Source organism: Thermobia domestica, chromosome 7 (assembly GCF_964235325.1).
Source record: "Thermobia domestica chromosome 7, izTheDome1.hap1.1, whole genome shotgun sequence".
Classification (NCBI taxonomy): Eukaryota; Metazoa; Arthropoda; class Insecta; order Zygentoma; family Lepismatidae; genus Thermobia; species Thermobia domestica.
In genome coordinates this window covers 39,448,322-39,463,007 of record NC_137460.1, presented here as the reverse complement: position 1 = coordinate 39,463,007, position 14,686 = coordinate 39,448,322, and the positions used below count along the sequence as shown (strand labels likewise).

Genomic DNA, 14,686 nt, shown 5'->3' with positions numbered 1-14,686 from the left:
CTATGGAATCATAGTTGTAAGTAAAATGTACAGTTGCACTGTAATATAAATGACGTATATGCTAGTAGCAATATTACCTAGTTAAGTGTCAGGATTTTACTTCTTAAATAGAAACACGCCAATGCGCTCGGATCTGGAGCATAGACTATATTTTCATAAAAGACACAAAATTGACTCATTCCGTTTTACTGTGATTCGTTTCAGTTTTGATTCGGGTTCCTCCTCATTTGGTCACAGAACGGAAGTAATACTGAATAATTAGTGCTCTACAACTACTTTAGTTGCTATCTGTCAGACTCAGTCTTATAAGGGATGATAATGGAAAGTATGAGGATGAGGTCCCTACTTAAACACTAGTTTCTGCAACGGTCACTTTTATTCTTTGTGGACCGTAATCATGATTGGTATTACGTTGAGAGACAGACATGTAGTATACAATTCTTAAAATGTATAATTCATACGTTTTAATCGAATGTACGTTTACTAAGACGCTTAATTGATTAAACTTTTGTACCTAAGTAAATGAGGATTTCCACTTTTTAAACGTTTTATTCGAAAGAGTCCTAACTCCAAACGCTAGACTATATACATTTCATTTCTAGACATTATGTATGACTTTTATTTTTAAAAAATCCATGCATATATTATATAGCATGCACAGTATATGACTTGGCTAATATGTAGTTATGTATTTTCATTACAGCAAGATTGTCCAAACGGAAGACTAACGCCAGCAAAATTTGTGGACATGTACAAGATGTTCTTCCCCAGTGGTAACGCCGAAGAATTCTGCGATCATGTGTTTAGAACATTCGATATGGATAAAAATGGGTATATCGACTTCAAGGTGAGTAAATAAATCTTTTTTGCTAAGTAAACTTCTCGAACCACAAATTCTGTTGATAGATTTATACATGTAGATTCAAAAATATCCTATTACATAGTAATATGTTAACTGACATGGGCAAAATATATGTGCAACATTGTGGGCTCAAATATAGTTGAATAAGTCATTAGGTCACTTAAACAAAAGAAATCCAAAAACAAGCAAACAGCAATTTAAATTAGAGATTCAGTTGTGGGTATCGCGACCGAGTGGAATTAATCTACAATTCCAAGCCGTGAGTTCCGATATTGTACAATTTTCTTTCTTCGTCTTCTTACTCGTTAATCGTGTAATGTCAATATATAGTACTTACAACTTGACCACTTCATTTTTCTTTTTTTTAAACAGATTTCGCCTTTCCTTCTTCACTGATATTGTAAAGGTGTTCAGATAATTAAATAAACTCATGAAATGGTAAATTTAAGAACTTAGGGTCATGATTTCAAATAAAGATGACCAGAAACACACTTTCGCAATGTGGAAGTCTTGTTACATCATAACTAACTATATGGCTTGTGGAACCCGGAGGTTCAATGTCGCATTCACAAATGCTCTCCGCATTGACTTCTGTCCTTAGCCAATTGGATCCAGTTTCTACTTTATATTCCTATTTCTGCAAGATCCACCTTAATGTTGTTCTTCCATCTGTGCCTAGGTTTTTTTAATGGTCTTTATCCGATTGGGTTTCCAGTTAAAAATTTGAAAGCGCTCTTACTTTCTTCCATTCTGACTACATGACCTGCCCATTTGAGACTCCTAGACTTCCCTAACAGTGTTAGGTGAACCGTATACATTATGCAGTTTCTCGTTAATGGAATTTCCGCCATTCCTCATTCGTGTCCCTCTTGAGTCCGATTATTCGCCTCAGATTTGGTTTTCACTTTTAATCTTCATTCTATCCTAGTTTAGTCTTGTCTTGTTACATCATAGTATTCTCAATTATAATAGATCCCAAGCTTTGTGACGTATAATATATACGATAAATTATGAGCGAAAAACGTATTAGAGTTTGATTTTTTATCCTTTCTTTCTTCTGGTTTTCGATTAATGTGAACTCACGGTGAGTGAGTTCTAACGAAATGTCAAGTTATCCACTCAAAGAAGAGCTGTCTGTGTGGGATGGCAGCTAAAATAGAACTCACCGCCATGGAAAATTTGGATTTTGTGTGTGTGTGAGAAAATATAAAAGAGTCAAAGAATTGTGTTCTACGTTGGAAAGAAGTTTTTTGGTGCTCTCGCGGTCTTTGATGTAGAACGGTAGATCAAAGTGTGTTCTGAATGTGTGTGTGTTTTTGTGTGCATATCCGGGCGTGTCTATTTCTCCGTACACTTTATTTTTCTCTTGAATTTTCAATTTGACTCAATGATGATTTTTTATTGGTGTGTGTGCAAAACTAAAAAAAAAAAAAAAATCCTATATGGTGGAGTACTTACTGTTAATAGCAAAATATACACGAAGTAAAGTCGAAATGTTCATCTCCTTATCCTTTATTAATTTCTTTGTTTCATTGAAATTTGAAATTATTCTTAAGGATATTATTATTTTATCTGGGGTGAATTGATTCGCTTATTGATTGATTGATTTCAAGCCGAAATAAGAATTTTGGAAAATCCTCGTAAAACTTATATGCCATATTCTACCAAAATTGCATAAGTTTTATGAAAGCTATTTCGGGGTATATTATTTTAAATCACGAGTGGGGTTGGGGTAAATTCATTCTCTCATTCTAAACCCCAAGCATTGAGGATGGTTGGAAGCCTCAGAAACATATATTTCATATTTTGTCTATATATATATATATATATATATATATATATATATATATATATATATATCTTCCAATATCTCTCAAGCTCTCTGAATGTCACAATCTACACTTGGCAGCATTTTTGAAACTAGGTTTATATTCTGTAGCACCTTATACTGAAACACAAGTAATAATACAAATTTGAAACTTTCTAGAATCTTTTTCACATTTATGGCTTCTCTTTTGCTGCTGTTACTACTTCTCATCACAATACATGAGAGATACTGCATAACGTTCTTGAAGCTGCGCTTTATTGCTAGAAGGCATCAATTCGGGATGATCATCTTGATGAACATACTTTTTTCAATGTCAAAACAAATGTTTTTGTCACTTTCTAGTGTAGTATCTTAAGTTTGGTTTAAAGGGACAAATTTTGCCGATAGATGGCAGTATAGTCTTCGTATCTCTTCCATGTATTTTTTATCTTTCAGGAAAATTCACGATTTCTCTTACAAATTTCAACCTATAGACTTCAAATTTTTAGAAAAGGAACTTCATAATTTATCGAAGGCAATAATCGGTGCCGATATTTTATTTAGAATTTTCTTCATTGTTGAAATGGATATCCAAACCTCTAACAATCGAACTGTTTCAACAATGAAGAGAATTCTAAATAAAAAAATCGGCACGGATTGTTCCCTTTAATAGATTACGAAGTTCCTTCTCCGAAAATTTGAAGTCTCTAGGTTGACATTTGTAAAAGAAATTGTAAATTTTCGTGAAAAGTAAAAAATACATGGGAGAGATACGAAGAATGTAGTGACATCTATCGGCAAAACTTGTCCCTTTACACTAACCTTAAATTAAAGGACACAATATAAACAGACGACTGCGTTCGAACGAGGCCACATGACCGGGCTACGAGAAGCGGCTTTTCATACTGCTAAATCGGTGCACGTATACAGGATATGCCGCGACATGAGTGATATATATGTGTGAAAATACTAGACAGAAGAGGATTATATGCACTGACGATCGGTCAATGAGACCACACCATGGAATGGCACATATTTTGTTCACAAGTCGTATTACATCTCGATGATGGAGTACGGGAATGAGTGTGAACTCGTTCTTTGACGCTGATTTAACGGTAAGTATGTCTTACGTTGGCTTTGACTGAGGACTACAAAGACAAATGCTATAATGGGCGCGTGAACGCTGTCGCTGACGTGCTGAATTGGTCGTGTTTTCGGACGAGTCGAGCTTTAACCTGTGCTATAGTAATGGCTGCATACGTATAAGTCGCTATCGTAGTGAGCGCAACCAGACTGCCATCGTACATATTGTCATACAAGCCGAACCGTCCATACCAGTAGAACTTTGGGTACAACGAGTGAAAACGGCTGCTAAGCCTTTAGTGCAGCCTAACTAGTAGCCGGTATTTTTTTTTTTTTTTAATCGCTATATTAAGAAATTTCATCGACTCCGGATGCCATATTTCCAGAGATCAATGCTCAGGCACATGTATCCCGGAATATTCAATCCTTCTTTGGATGGATACCGCTGCTTCCCTGACTTGCACGGTCGGCATTTGAACGTATATGCAATATTGTTGGTCGGAACCCTTCCATCAAGTCCTCCAGGAGATATTGTCGAAGCGTTGTAGGTTATTTTTGGGGAACATGCCGAACGCCTGTTTGATTCAATGTCACGACATTGTATAGATTTATTGATTGCAATGCGTGGACGCTTCACTTCATACAGAAGGTTAGAGGTGTAGTACAATTCTGAAATAATAATTATGTCTGTATAGTTGCGGAATAAATCTGTGGTATAAATTTCATTCTAGTCACGTGTCTATCTTGGTGTTACATCCCCATCACTCTCCGAATCAATCAATCAAACATGTATCGTAAAGGCCCCTTCATCTTATAGTTGCTGTGATAGCTGTTGTAGTAAGTGACGAGATATTCCGTCCATTATTTATGTATTTATTTATTTATTTATTTATGACTTCTTTTACGTGGCGAAGTTAAGGCTCTGCAGCCTTCTCCGAGCACTTAACCACGTGCATACATTAAAAAAAAGCACCAATACATAGAAAATATTAACAATTACAAAAGAAAAGTATTGAACCACATAAAAAAAGAATATACTACTTAAGTAAAAAAAAAATAGTTAAACACTTCAAAAACAAAAATTGAAAATAATATACGATAGAGGAAACAAAATAAATGGAGAAACCTAGAAGTATGAATATATAAGCAATACAAATTAACATGGGTTACCTATTGGTTGTGTGTTCATATGTGGGTTATTAATAATCTGGTAAAACGAAGATGTCTCATGTGCTACCAGTATCTTTACTTAAGAGAAGGGAATTTACAGATTTTTTAAATTTGGCAACTGTGGAAACGTTATGTATTAATTGATTATTAATATTATTAATATTATCGGTATTATTAATATTATCGGTATTGTATGTTAATGTATGGACAACGAATTGTAAAATAAATTCAGAGGTTTTGAGATTATGAAGGTAAGCCAAGTCTCTATGAAAATAGAACTAAATTATCCATATATCATTTGAATCTTCCATGTTTCAGTTTAAAGATAGTACCTATAGTTAGTTAACAGTACGTGATAAGACACGAAATAAAGTTATCAGTGCAGTAGAAATATATATGTTACACAAGCAATAAAGCGAGTAAATAAAATTACTCTCGTATCCCTGCGGCAGGTAATAGACAAGTTCGTGGTAGTACAACAGTAATAATTGGTGTTGTAATGATGAGTTTATATTTTCTTAAATGGCTACGGGCTGTTACAACTATAATTGCTGTAGTAATAAACTGCGAAAGTTAAAAAGTAGGCGGATTTCCCATTCAACCTCGTCAGTTCGTCTTCGGAGCTCCATTCGACTGTTTCTTGTTCTGTATCATTCGTAAAAGTGTCATGTGTTGTTACAAAAACCTGTTTTTCAAAAAGAAAGAGAAAAAAAAAGTTCACGGTCGCCAGATATCGTAACTGAAGATATTGGGACGTTTCGCTTGTAGTCTCTTCCTTTCAGAAATATGAAAGTAAAATGTTTCAACTCAGAATAGTGATGAAACCATGGCACGAACAGATTGAAAATTCCTACTCAAAAATATAATCCAGTTCCTTCATATATTCTAGGTACAAGATTGTATATTTATTTCTATGTATAATCTTGTTCAAAACAGAGCTCTTCCGTGGCTAAGCAATTAGCGTACGCGCCTTTGGCGTGGGAGACCCGGGTTCGACTCCCGGCGGAAGCTCATGTGGTTCGGATTCCACGTTAATCAGTAAGTCCACGTCTCATATAGCCTCGCTGCTGAACGGGACGTTAAACTCAACTCAACTCTTGTTCAAAAGTCTTATTATTCACATCTCCTTAAAAGGTTCTATTTACAGTACGAATGGTGGATAACTTAATACATTGAAACCTCTGAATAACGGACACTGATAGGGAGTGAATATTTGCCCGTAAATGAGACGTGTCCGTTATAGACAGAAGATTACTCAAAGCTCATGCGATAAATGTATGGAGTATCTAGTAAATACATTAGTTATAAAAGTAAATATGAGCTACTATTGAAATACTGTATTCAGTGTTCGAATTACTGGAGAGATGAGAGTGAAATCTCTGTCGGTAAAGAAACTTAAGTACGAGGTGTGATCAAAAAATATGGCGAATAATTTTATTAGAAACAAAATAATAAGCTTACATTGAATTTGATTTAATCTTCTTCAAAGTACTGTTCTTGGCTCCCAATGCACAAATCTCAACGTTGAATCCATGACTGGAAGCATTTCTGGAAAGCTTATTTTGGAAGGGCGTTCAGCTCCTCGGTCGTGGCCCTCTCAATGTCAAAAATGGTTTCTGCACGTGTTCCTTTAAGAGGCCTCATCCCGGCGAAATTAAAATACCGCTAATTTTACAGTAATTATGTGATATCTTCAAATAGATAAAAGATAATCGAAATGTGGAACAAGAGCTCTCTAGACAATATCATTTTACATGAGATACCGTTTTCACAACTCACTTATCCGCTTTCGATTTCGAGCCATTTTGAAAATCGGCATTCATTTTCGCGTTTCTAATTGGCTGAAGACGGAAACCCACTAGGTGACTTGTGATAACGGTACCTCACGCAAAATAATATTGTCTAGGGCGCTCTTGTTCCACATTTCAATGGTCTTTTATCTCTTTGAAGATATCACATAATTACTGTAAAATTAGCGGTATTTTAATTTCGCCGGGATGAGGCCTCTTAAGCACAGTTTTAATATTTGGGAAGAACCAGAAGTCACATGGTGTGCACAGAGTCACATGGGCGCACGCAGCGAATATGGACAGACAGGAATATTTTTCTTCGAAAAACTCGTGAATCAAAAGCAAAGTGAGGCACGGCGCGTCTTCATGGGGAAGAAGGAAGTCATTTGCCCATTTCATCGGCAATTAAAATGCTTTTCACGGACCCATACGATATGTTTATTTCTTCGGAAAGCTCTCGAATAGTCATTCGCCTATTTGAAAAAAAAAATCATTTATGCCACTTATTGGATGTTTTCATCTGTTTTTGACGTCGAAGGAAGTCTCGGATCGCTGTTAGTTTCCAGTCGACTCCTTGCCGCTTTTGAATCGCTCATACCACTTGTAAACAGTCTTCAATGTCATCGCTTCACCACCATACATTGATTTTGACATTTCATGAGCTTTGGCATTTTTTAGGTTAGAAAAACTTAATGGAGGCCCGAGGCGCACACTTAACACGTCCCCACTCTTCTGCCTCTGGAAGCCAGCTAACATGTCACAACTCGTTTAAACTCGACACTGATTGTATCAAAGGTTTAGGCTACCGGGCTTATTAGTTGAAATGGATATAGCATTGATAGATGGCACTGTGCAACTACATTCAGCTTAGTTTTGCATCACACCTTGTATTATTGGAGGATGTACTTATGTGAGCATGCGCTGCAAAATATACTACATATCTGGTGATTTTCTCAAGTACATGTCATCCCCCTATAAAAATTAAAATCCCTTAATTCGTATACTGTGTAGGATGTGCAACTGTTTCGTGTAGTGCTTCACCAGATCATTGACTTATAACAAAGGTATTTCACGGGAAAGGATTTTCTGTTCTGTAATGTTTTGCAGATTTATTTTCAAGTTGCAGGAAGTATTCTTTGTGCTAAATAGAAATGACCTGAAAATAATTCCTGTTCGTTATGAAGAGGTTACAAAAAGGTTGAGGGGAAAATAGGATAATCCGTAAAAAGGATAGCTCTGTCTCCTAATACTAGCTACATATATTTTGCTGGAGGAAAAAAAAAAATCTGTACATATTTTGGAGGTGTTCGTTAAGGTAGGTTTCGCTGTATTTTGGATTGAAACAAATACTTTAAGTAGCCAAAGATTCAGACTAGCACATTATTATAAATTGATAACAGTAACTTCCATATCAACAGATAGCACCCCGATTTTTTCCTCACACCTAAGTACGCATACTGCAGATACTAACAAACGATTGAAAAACAAGTAGGGATACATATATAATATAGCGAGAGAGAGAGAGAGAGAGAAATTGTTAATAAATTTAACATGAACTCACACTACAACAATTGATAAAACCAGTGCTGTGGTCCTAAAAATTTCAGAGGGTATACGCTGATATGTGATCATCTATCATTGTCATAAGAGACATTGAAGGCATTTTTAATGAACAATGTAAATCGTATGTATTAATTAATTCAATATAAAGAATTCATTACTGTTTTATAGTCTAAAAACATTTCTTGATGACATACTTTAAATAAATCACAGCATTACTAACATAAATGGGCGTGGGTACGGAGAAGGAACCAACTCACTCGGAGAAGGAACAGAAAAAGTCGCGCGGATTTTTTTCATCACTCGTATATTTAAACACCTGCTAAGAATATAAAAAAGGTGATATAGTCACTTTATCATTGGAGTCATGGCCAGATTAAATAAATAAATAAATATAAACGAAACTATTCATTTTTAAGCAGAAGGTACATTCATGATTGAGGTTAAGCAGAAGGTATACGGCGTGTACCGCCGCATACCCTTGACTACAGCCCTGGATAAAACCAAATCTTAGAAAAGAAAGGTAGAGAACAACTAAGGGATGAGAAGAAGCAACACTAGAAAAGAAACTACAAAACGAAGCATTGATATCACGAAAGTAACAAATGAAATGAAAAGCTTACCGGTATATTACATTTTCAAGAGATCTTTCCAAGCATTACTATAGAATCTAAGGACATCCTGCAATCGGCGCTCACCCGAGCTTCGAGCTTCAGCTCACTGTCTTCAATGAAGCCCGGGTCACTTACCTCATTAAAGCACAAGGTAGCTCAGGCCCGCAGTCGTGTGAACTCGGCCTTGATATCTTCAGTAAAGCACATGTTCTCTTGTTCCCATGCTCACTAACTTCACTAGACCCGGGCTCAATTATTGAGCTGGAGCCTCAGATTGTAAGTTTGGACACGTCTGTCTGGAGATTCATTTTATCTCGAACATTTGTTTTTCTGTATGAGCATCCCACTCACTTCAGCTAGAGAATTCCTAGTTCTACGAAATAGAATTAATAATTGATTGTCTCTGCAATAGTGAATTATAAGTTTCAATATGTGAGCGACCGGGTTGGAACTGACAGATGTACGATGTCAACCGCTACTGCCACATGACAAACACCGGTGAAATATCACTAGGTCATTTCGCTTTTTTCCTTTCTTTTCCTTGGGGGAAGGGATAGGCGAACTTGTAGATTGGACTCAAGTAATATTTATATACAGTCCGCATGTTCCACGATACTTTCGTTAAATTGATCTGATTTTAATGAAACTTGGTATGTTTCTCGCTGTCTATTGCTGTTTTTGCTCTGAGGTGATCAATACTGAAAATGGAAGTAATAGATTTCTGCCACTTCCAGTTGTAATGGAGCGATTAGGACGAAGATGGAACCTATTTTTGGGACGCAAAATCCATAACGGAGAACCATTTCTCTGTATTTCTTACAGTTTTGGCTAATATATCTGTTGATAGAAGGATGAAAGAACATACAATAGTTAGAGCCGTAAGAATCGGCGTGCAACGCACTGGCTCTCCGGAGCGAAAGAGGCTCCATACCCGTTGTTTGAAGCTTATATTACTTGTAACACTGAAGACTTAAATTAAATTACCCTGTTGTTCAATTTGTGTATGTGAATACATATATTATAAAATTCCATATTAGTAGCTAACTCGTTTTGATCTCCTGGGGCTGCGGTTGCTCAGTGGTAGAGCGTTCACCTCTGGTGCTTGGGGTCCCGGGTTCGATTCCAGCCCCCGCCAAGTGAACTTTGTGGTGGACAAACACCGTGTGCGTGGGTTTCCTCGGGGTTCTCTCATTTCCTCCCACTTTCTTCATTCCACCATTTCATTCATTACTCATCATCACCGTCTCCTTTAGCCTAAACGGCATAATCGTGGGACGTAAAACTCAAAAATTTCATTTCATTTCCTTTTCGTTTTGATCTCCCTCACTTTCCCCCTTGTTCTAACCCAATTAATCTTCAAACCATAAAAACCATTTAAGTGTTGAAACGATTCTCACTGTACAATACACAGTATTTCGTAGATAGGTTCCTTGAATGCAGGTCACTAAAAAATTATCAAAATTTTTATGTGTAATATGTCTGTGTTGAAGTCGAAAGATCTAGCGGGCTAACCTGTAATTGATAGTGTTACTCGTTCATGGTTCCCCAGAAAAAGAGGGACGATTATTGCTACAACAGGAAACCCGAGGAGAGAAGGCCCCGCAGAAGTAACCTGGTTACCATAGGGCCTATATATAAAAAATCAATTCAAGAAACCCATTATTATATGGATGATAAGGGAGCTTATCTATCATGCTTCAAGCTTCATCTGGTACATCTTCAAAGGGCACACGGTGATAGGAAAGGGCACAAATGTCCTCTTGCGTCGGGGCCCCAAAGAGATTTGTTATGGCACTGGGTCTCATTCGGGTTTGCAACAACGCAATGCAAAGTTTGCTGTAATCGGCATAACTGTTACAATGACTGCATTGTTTATTTTGCGTTGGTGTACGCAGAATTTTGCAAGGTCTGATATGGAATAACCTCTCATAGTTGTTCTATAAGATTTCCTATCCTAATACATAGCATACATAATACTATGAGAATCTGAAATCAAGACACACTACAACCTTAGTTTGGCCATAATTGAAGAAAGAAAACAAAGCACCTGAAAAGTGCTTTAAGAAGGACTATATCAATTACTTATTGTAATAATAGTTGAAACGATGATTGTGTGGGGTCGTGAAAGGTACTAGAACAAGTTGAAACAGTGTCAAGGCTATTCCAGCAAGAACCAACGAAATGAGGAGTGACGCATGTGGTTCTTGTCTCGTGTAGCGGTTTTTGCGTTAATTACATATTACTTGGTGTCACGGGACCACCAAGTTAAATTACTGTTTCGTGTTTGGTTTTTCCTTGTGTGTTGTTAAGTGTCTGTTACATTCTTCATTTCCGACGGCTAATTTTGTTCTTCTATCCTCTTTGTCATGGGTTTTGTGGTAGCAAATTTCCCATCTCGCAGCGTACATGCCTCAACTTTTACGTACCCTTTGCTTTTATGTATTTGTTTTCGCTTGTTCAAGTGAACGTTAGCATGTATGGTACGGAGAGTTTGGCTTAGATTTGTATACAGGGGCGGAGTTTCAGAGAGGCTAAGTCAGTGGTAGAGCGTTCACCTCTGGTGCTTGGGGTCCCGGACTCGATCCCAGCTCACGCCAAGTGAACTTTGTGGTGGACAAACACTGTGTGTGTGGGTTTTCTCGAGGTTCTCCCGTTTCCTCCCACTTTCTTCATTCCACCATTTCATTCATCACTCATCATCACCGTCTCCTTTAGCCTAACCGGCAAAACCGTGGGACGTAAAACTCAAAGATTTCATTTCATTTTTTCAGAGAGGCTAAGGATAATTCAAAATTTGTTTTCAAACCCTTTATACCTCCCGAGGTACTACATCAATAACAGGAATGAATATACACACCTTTCAAAGTCGTTCGTCAGTAATTTTCGAACGTGGGGCATGGTGGCTCAATGGTAGAGTGCTTACCTCTTGTTCGTGGGGTCCCTGGTTCGATCCCAGACTAAGTAAGTTTGTGGTGGACAACATCGTGTCTGTGGGTTTTCCCGAGGTACTCCCGTTTCCTCCCACATTATAATCCCATCAATTCTTCCATCATCATTCACTTGCTCTAATCATCGTCAACTTTATGCTAAATGCTATAATCGTGGGACGTTAAACTGAAAAATAACTTTCGAACAAATTGAACAATTTAAAACAGTTTTCAGTACTATAAAGAGAGTTAGTTCTTTCTATCATGTATAAATAATAAAATAATATATATATATATATATATATATATACTATTATATATATAAGTATCTGAAGTAAATTATATATATATATATATATATATATATATATATATATATATATATATATATATATATATATATATATATATATATATATATATATATATATATATACTATTTTTTCCGATTAAAAGCCACTAAACTATAGAAGATATACAAATTGTGAAATTGGTGTGTCATTAAATAGAACGCCCTTTTATATAATATGAATCGAGAGAGAAAGAGAGATTCAGACAGAAAATACAAAAAAAAGCTGAAAAGAGAAAATTATCTTTAGAAATAAAGGAGCTTGAGGAGAGCTGAAAGGTGTTAAAAACTTTATAACTTTGAATACAGAGCAAATTAATTAAAAAATTCAGATTGTACAAAATTAAAAAAAAAAAAAATAATAAGTTTCTTGGTTATATATTATCAAATAGATAAGTCAAATTTTATGTTTACCTTTTTTGGGTTTGAGTATATTCAGAATGCGAATATGAAAAATATCGTTAGTGTATTATTATAGTCTGGTGTAAGTGTTTTATTGTATTCTAGATACAAGAAGTTCAACTCAAAGTAAGCATTTAGAGTAAGAAAGGAAGTTTATAATGTATTTTACAAGTAGCAGTGCAACGTGTACAGCATGTGAAGGAGCTTGATTTGTATGCATACTATTTTCTCAGTTAATATTGAAACCAGAAGTTGTAGTATACACTTCCGGTTTTAGTAGAAAGATTAGAGTGGAATTGGAATATACAGGATGGTAGGCCCGCAACCAGAGGGGAGCTAGGGAGCCTGGCTCCCCTTAAACTTTTCGTGGCCCCTCCAGACCTTAACACAAAATTCTGTTATTAATACAAAAAACTGGCCCCTCCGAACATATTCATGCCCCCCCCAAACATCTGTGGCTGGTTGCGGGCCTGCAGGATGGGCACAAAGTCGTTTGCTCAATATCTGAACAAATAAAATAAAAGCTAGATGACTTGACAGCCTTCATTGTACAAACTTCTCTCACCGTGTTCAATGCACAAGAGACATCTGCAGATTCAGCAGATTTGCAAATACCAAGACAAAAGAGGATTACCATTCAGTTTCTCAAATTATTTTCGATCAGCTGTTTCAAGTTATCCAAAGCTTGCGGTTGCCCAGAATTTGATATACTTATATATATATATATATATATATATATATATATATATATATATATATATATATATATATATATATATATATATATAGAAGTAGCATGATGTGAGGTCAAATGAAAGGAATGGCCAATTTGTTCTACCACGATGACCAAGTCATTCATCATCGAAGTGTTGATCCAAGAAATCCGTCACAACAACACCGAAGTGAGACGGTGCTCCATCGTGTTGCCACGTGAACTGAATGTTCGTAACGAGAATTATTTCCAGCTTTTGGAATGACAAAATTTCTGCAACATCTTATGTCACTGGTAACAGTTCCTTTAAAAAAGAATGGTCCTATGACACCACCACTTCAAATACCACCCTAATAGTGACAACAGGGACGTTTAACTCTTCTGTCATAATTTCGTGTGGATTGTTATCACTCCAGTTAACAGAAATGTGTCTGTTTACACGACCATTCATTTTGAATGAGGCTTCAGTTTTTCTCAAAAATTCGTTTGCAAAAGTCTCTGTCAGCTTCGTTCCGAATGAGAAACTACTCCTAGATCCTTGCCCGGTAAAGTTTCATCTTCAAATATTTGAACATATTTCTTAAATAGATACAAGTCTCCCAGACCACATGAGCACCTTCTGGTAGATTACTTGGGACTAGATACACAGCTCCTAGTAACAAGTTCAGCTTTCTTTTAATTTTGCACGCTTTGTGATCGTCCGTTTCACAATAGATCGTACACAAAGCCTATCGCTTCGAATCATTGGTTAAGGTGTAATGGCTTGATTTTCGTTCCACAACTTTAAATCTTCTCCTGAAGTCTACTGTCACCACATTCGTGTTTTTGTTGTGTTTCCACCAAGGTTAAAGCGCGCGAAAACACTTTGTTCCTTGGGATTCATCTCAACACCTGTACTACTCAGCACAACTTCACTCAGTAAACAACTCTTAAACAAAACACGTACAAAAACATGGTTACCATTCCCAACCACACTAAGAGACTTAGTAGTGCCAGTTCTATTACTACTACTACTTAAACGCTCATTAACATCTCGCTTATTTCTCTCCTTTCTGTAAGGGGCCGCGGTGGCTCAGTGGTAGAGCGTTCGCCTCTGGTGTATGGGGTCCCGGGTTCAAACCCTGCTCCCGCCAATTGAACTTTGTGGTGGACAAACACCGTGTGCGTGGGTTTTCTCGGGGTTTTCTCCCGTTTCCTCCCACTTTCTTCATTCCACCATTTCATTCGTTTCTCATAATCACCGTCTCCTTTAGCCTAACCGGCATAACCGTGGGACGTAAAACTCAAAGATTTCATTTTTCTCCTTTCTGTATTTATTTTGAGAAAAGCTACTTTCTGTTCACCCTGTATATTGGAACCCTTAATTCATTGCAAAAAAACACTTCTCGCTATCTATTACCGCTTTTACTC

At 36.6% G+C, this 14,686-nt stretch overlaps 1 protein-coding gene across 2 annotated transcripts in view; it reads left to right on the top strand.

Moving 5' to 3' along the window:
• Positions 1-14,686, top strand: part of LOC145690019 (neuronal calcium sensor 2) — a 252,078-nt gene that overhangs the window by 157,382 nt on the left and 80,010 nt on the right. For both annotated transcript variants that reach the window (XM_081764503.1, XM_081764502.1), the window contains exon 3: positions 704-847. In XM_081764503.1, the coding sequence (XP_081620629.1) occupies positions 704-847 (144 nt within the window). The remainder of the gene's footprint in view (positions 1-703; positions 848-14,686) is intronic.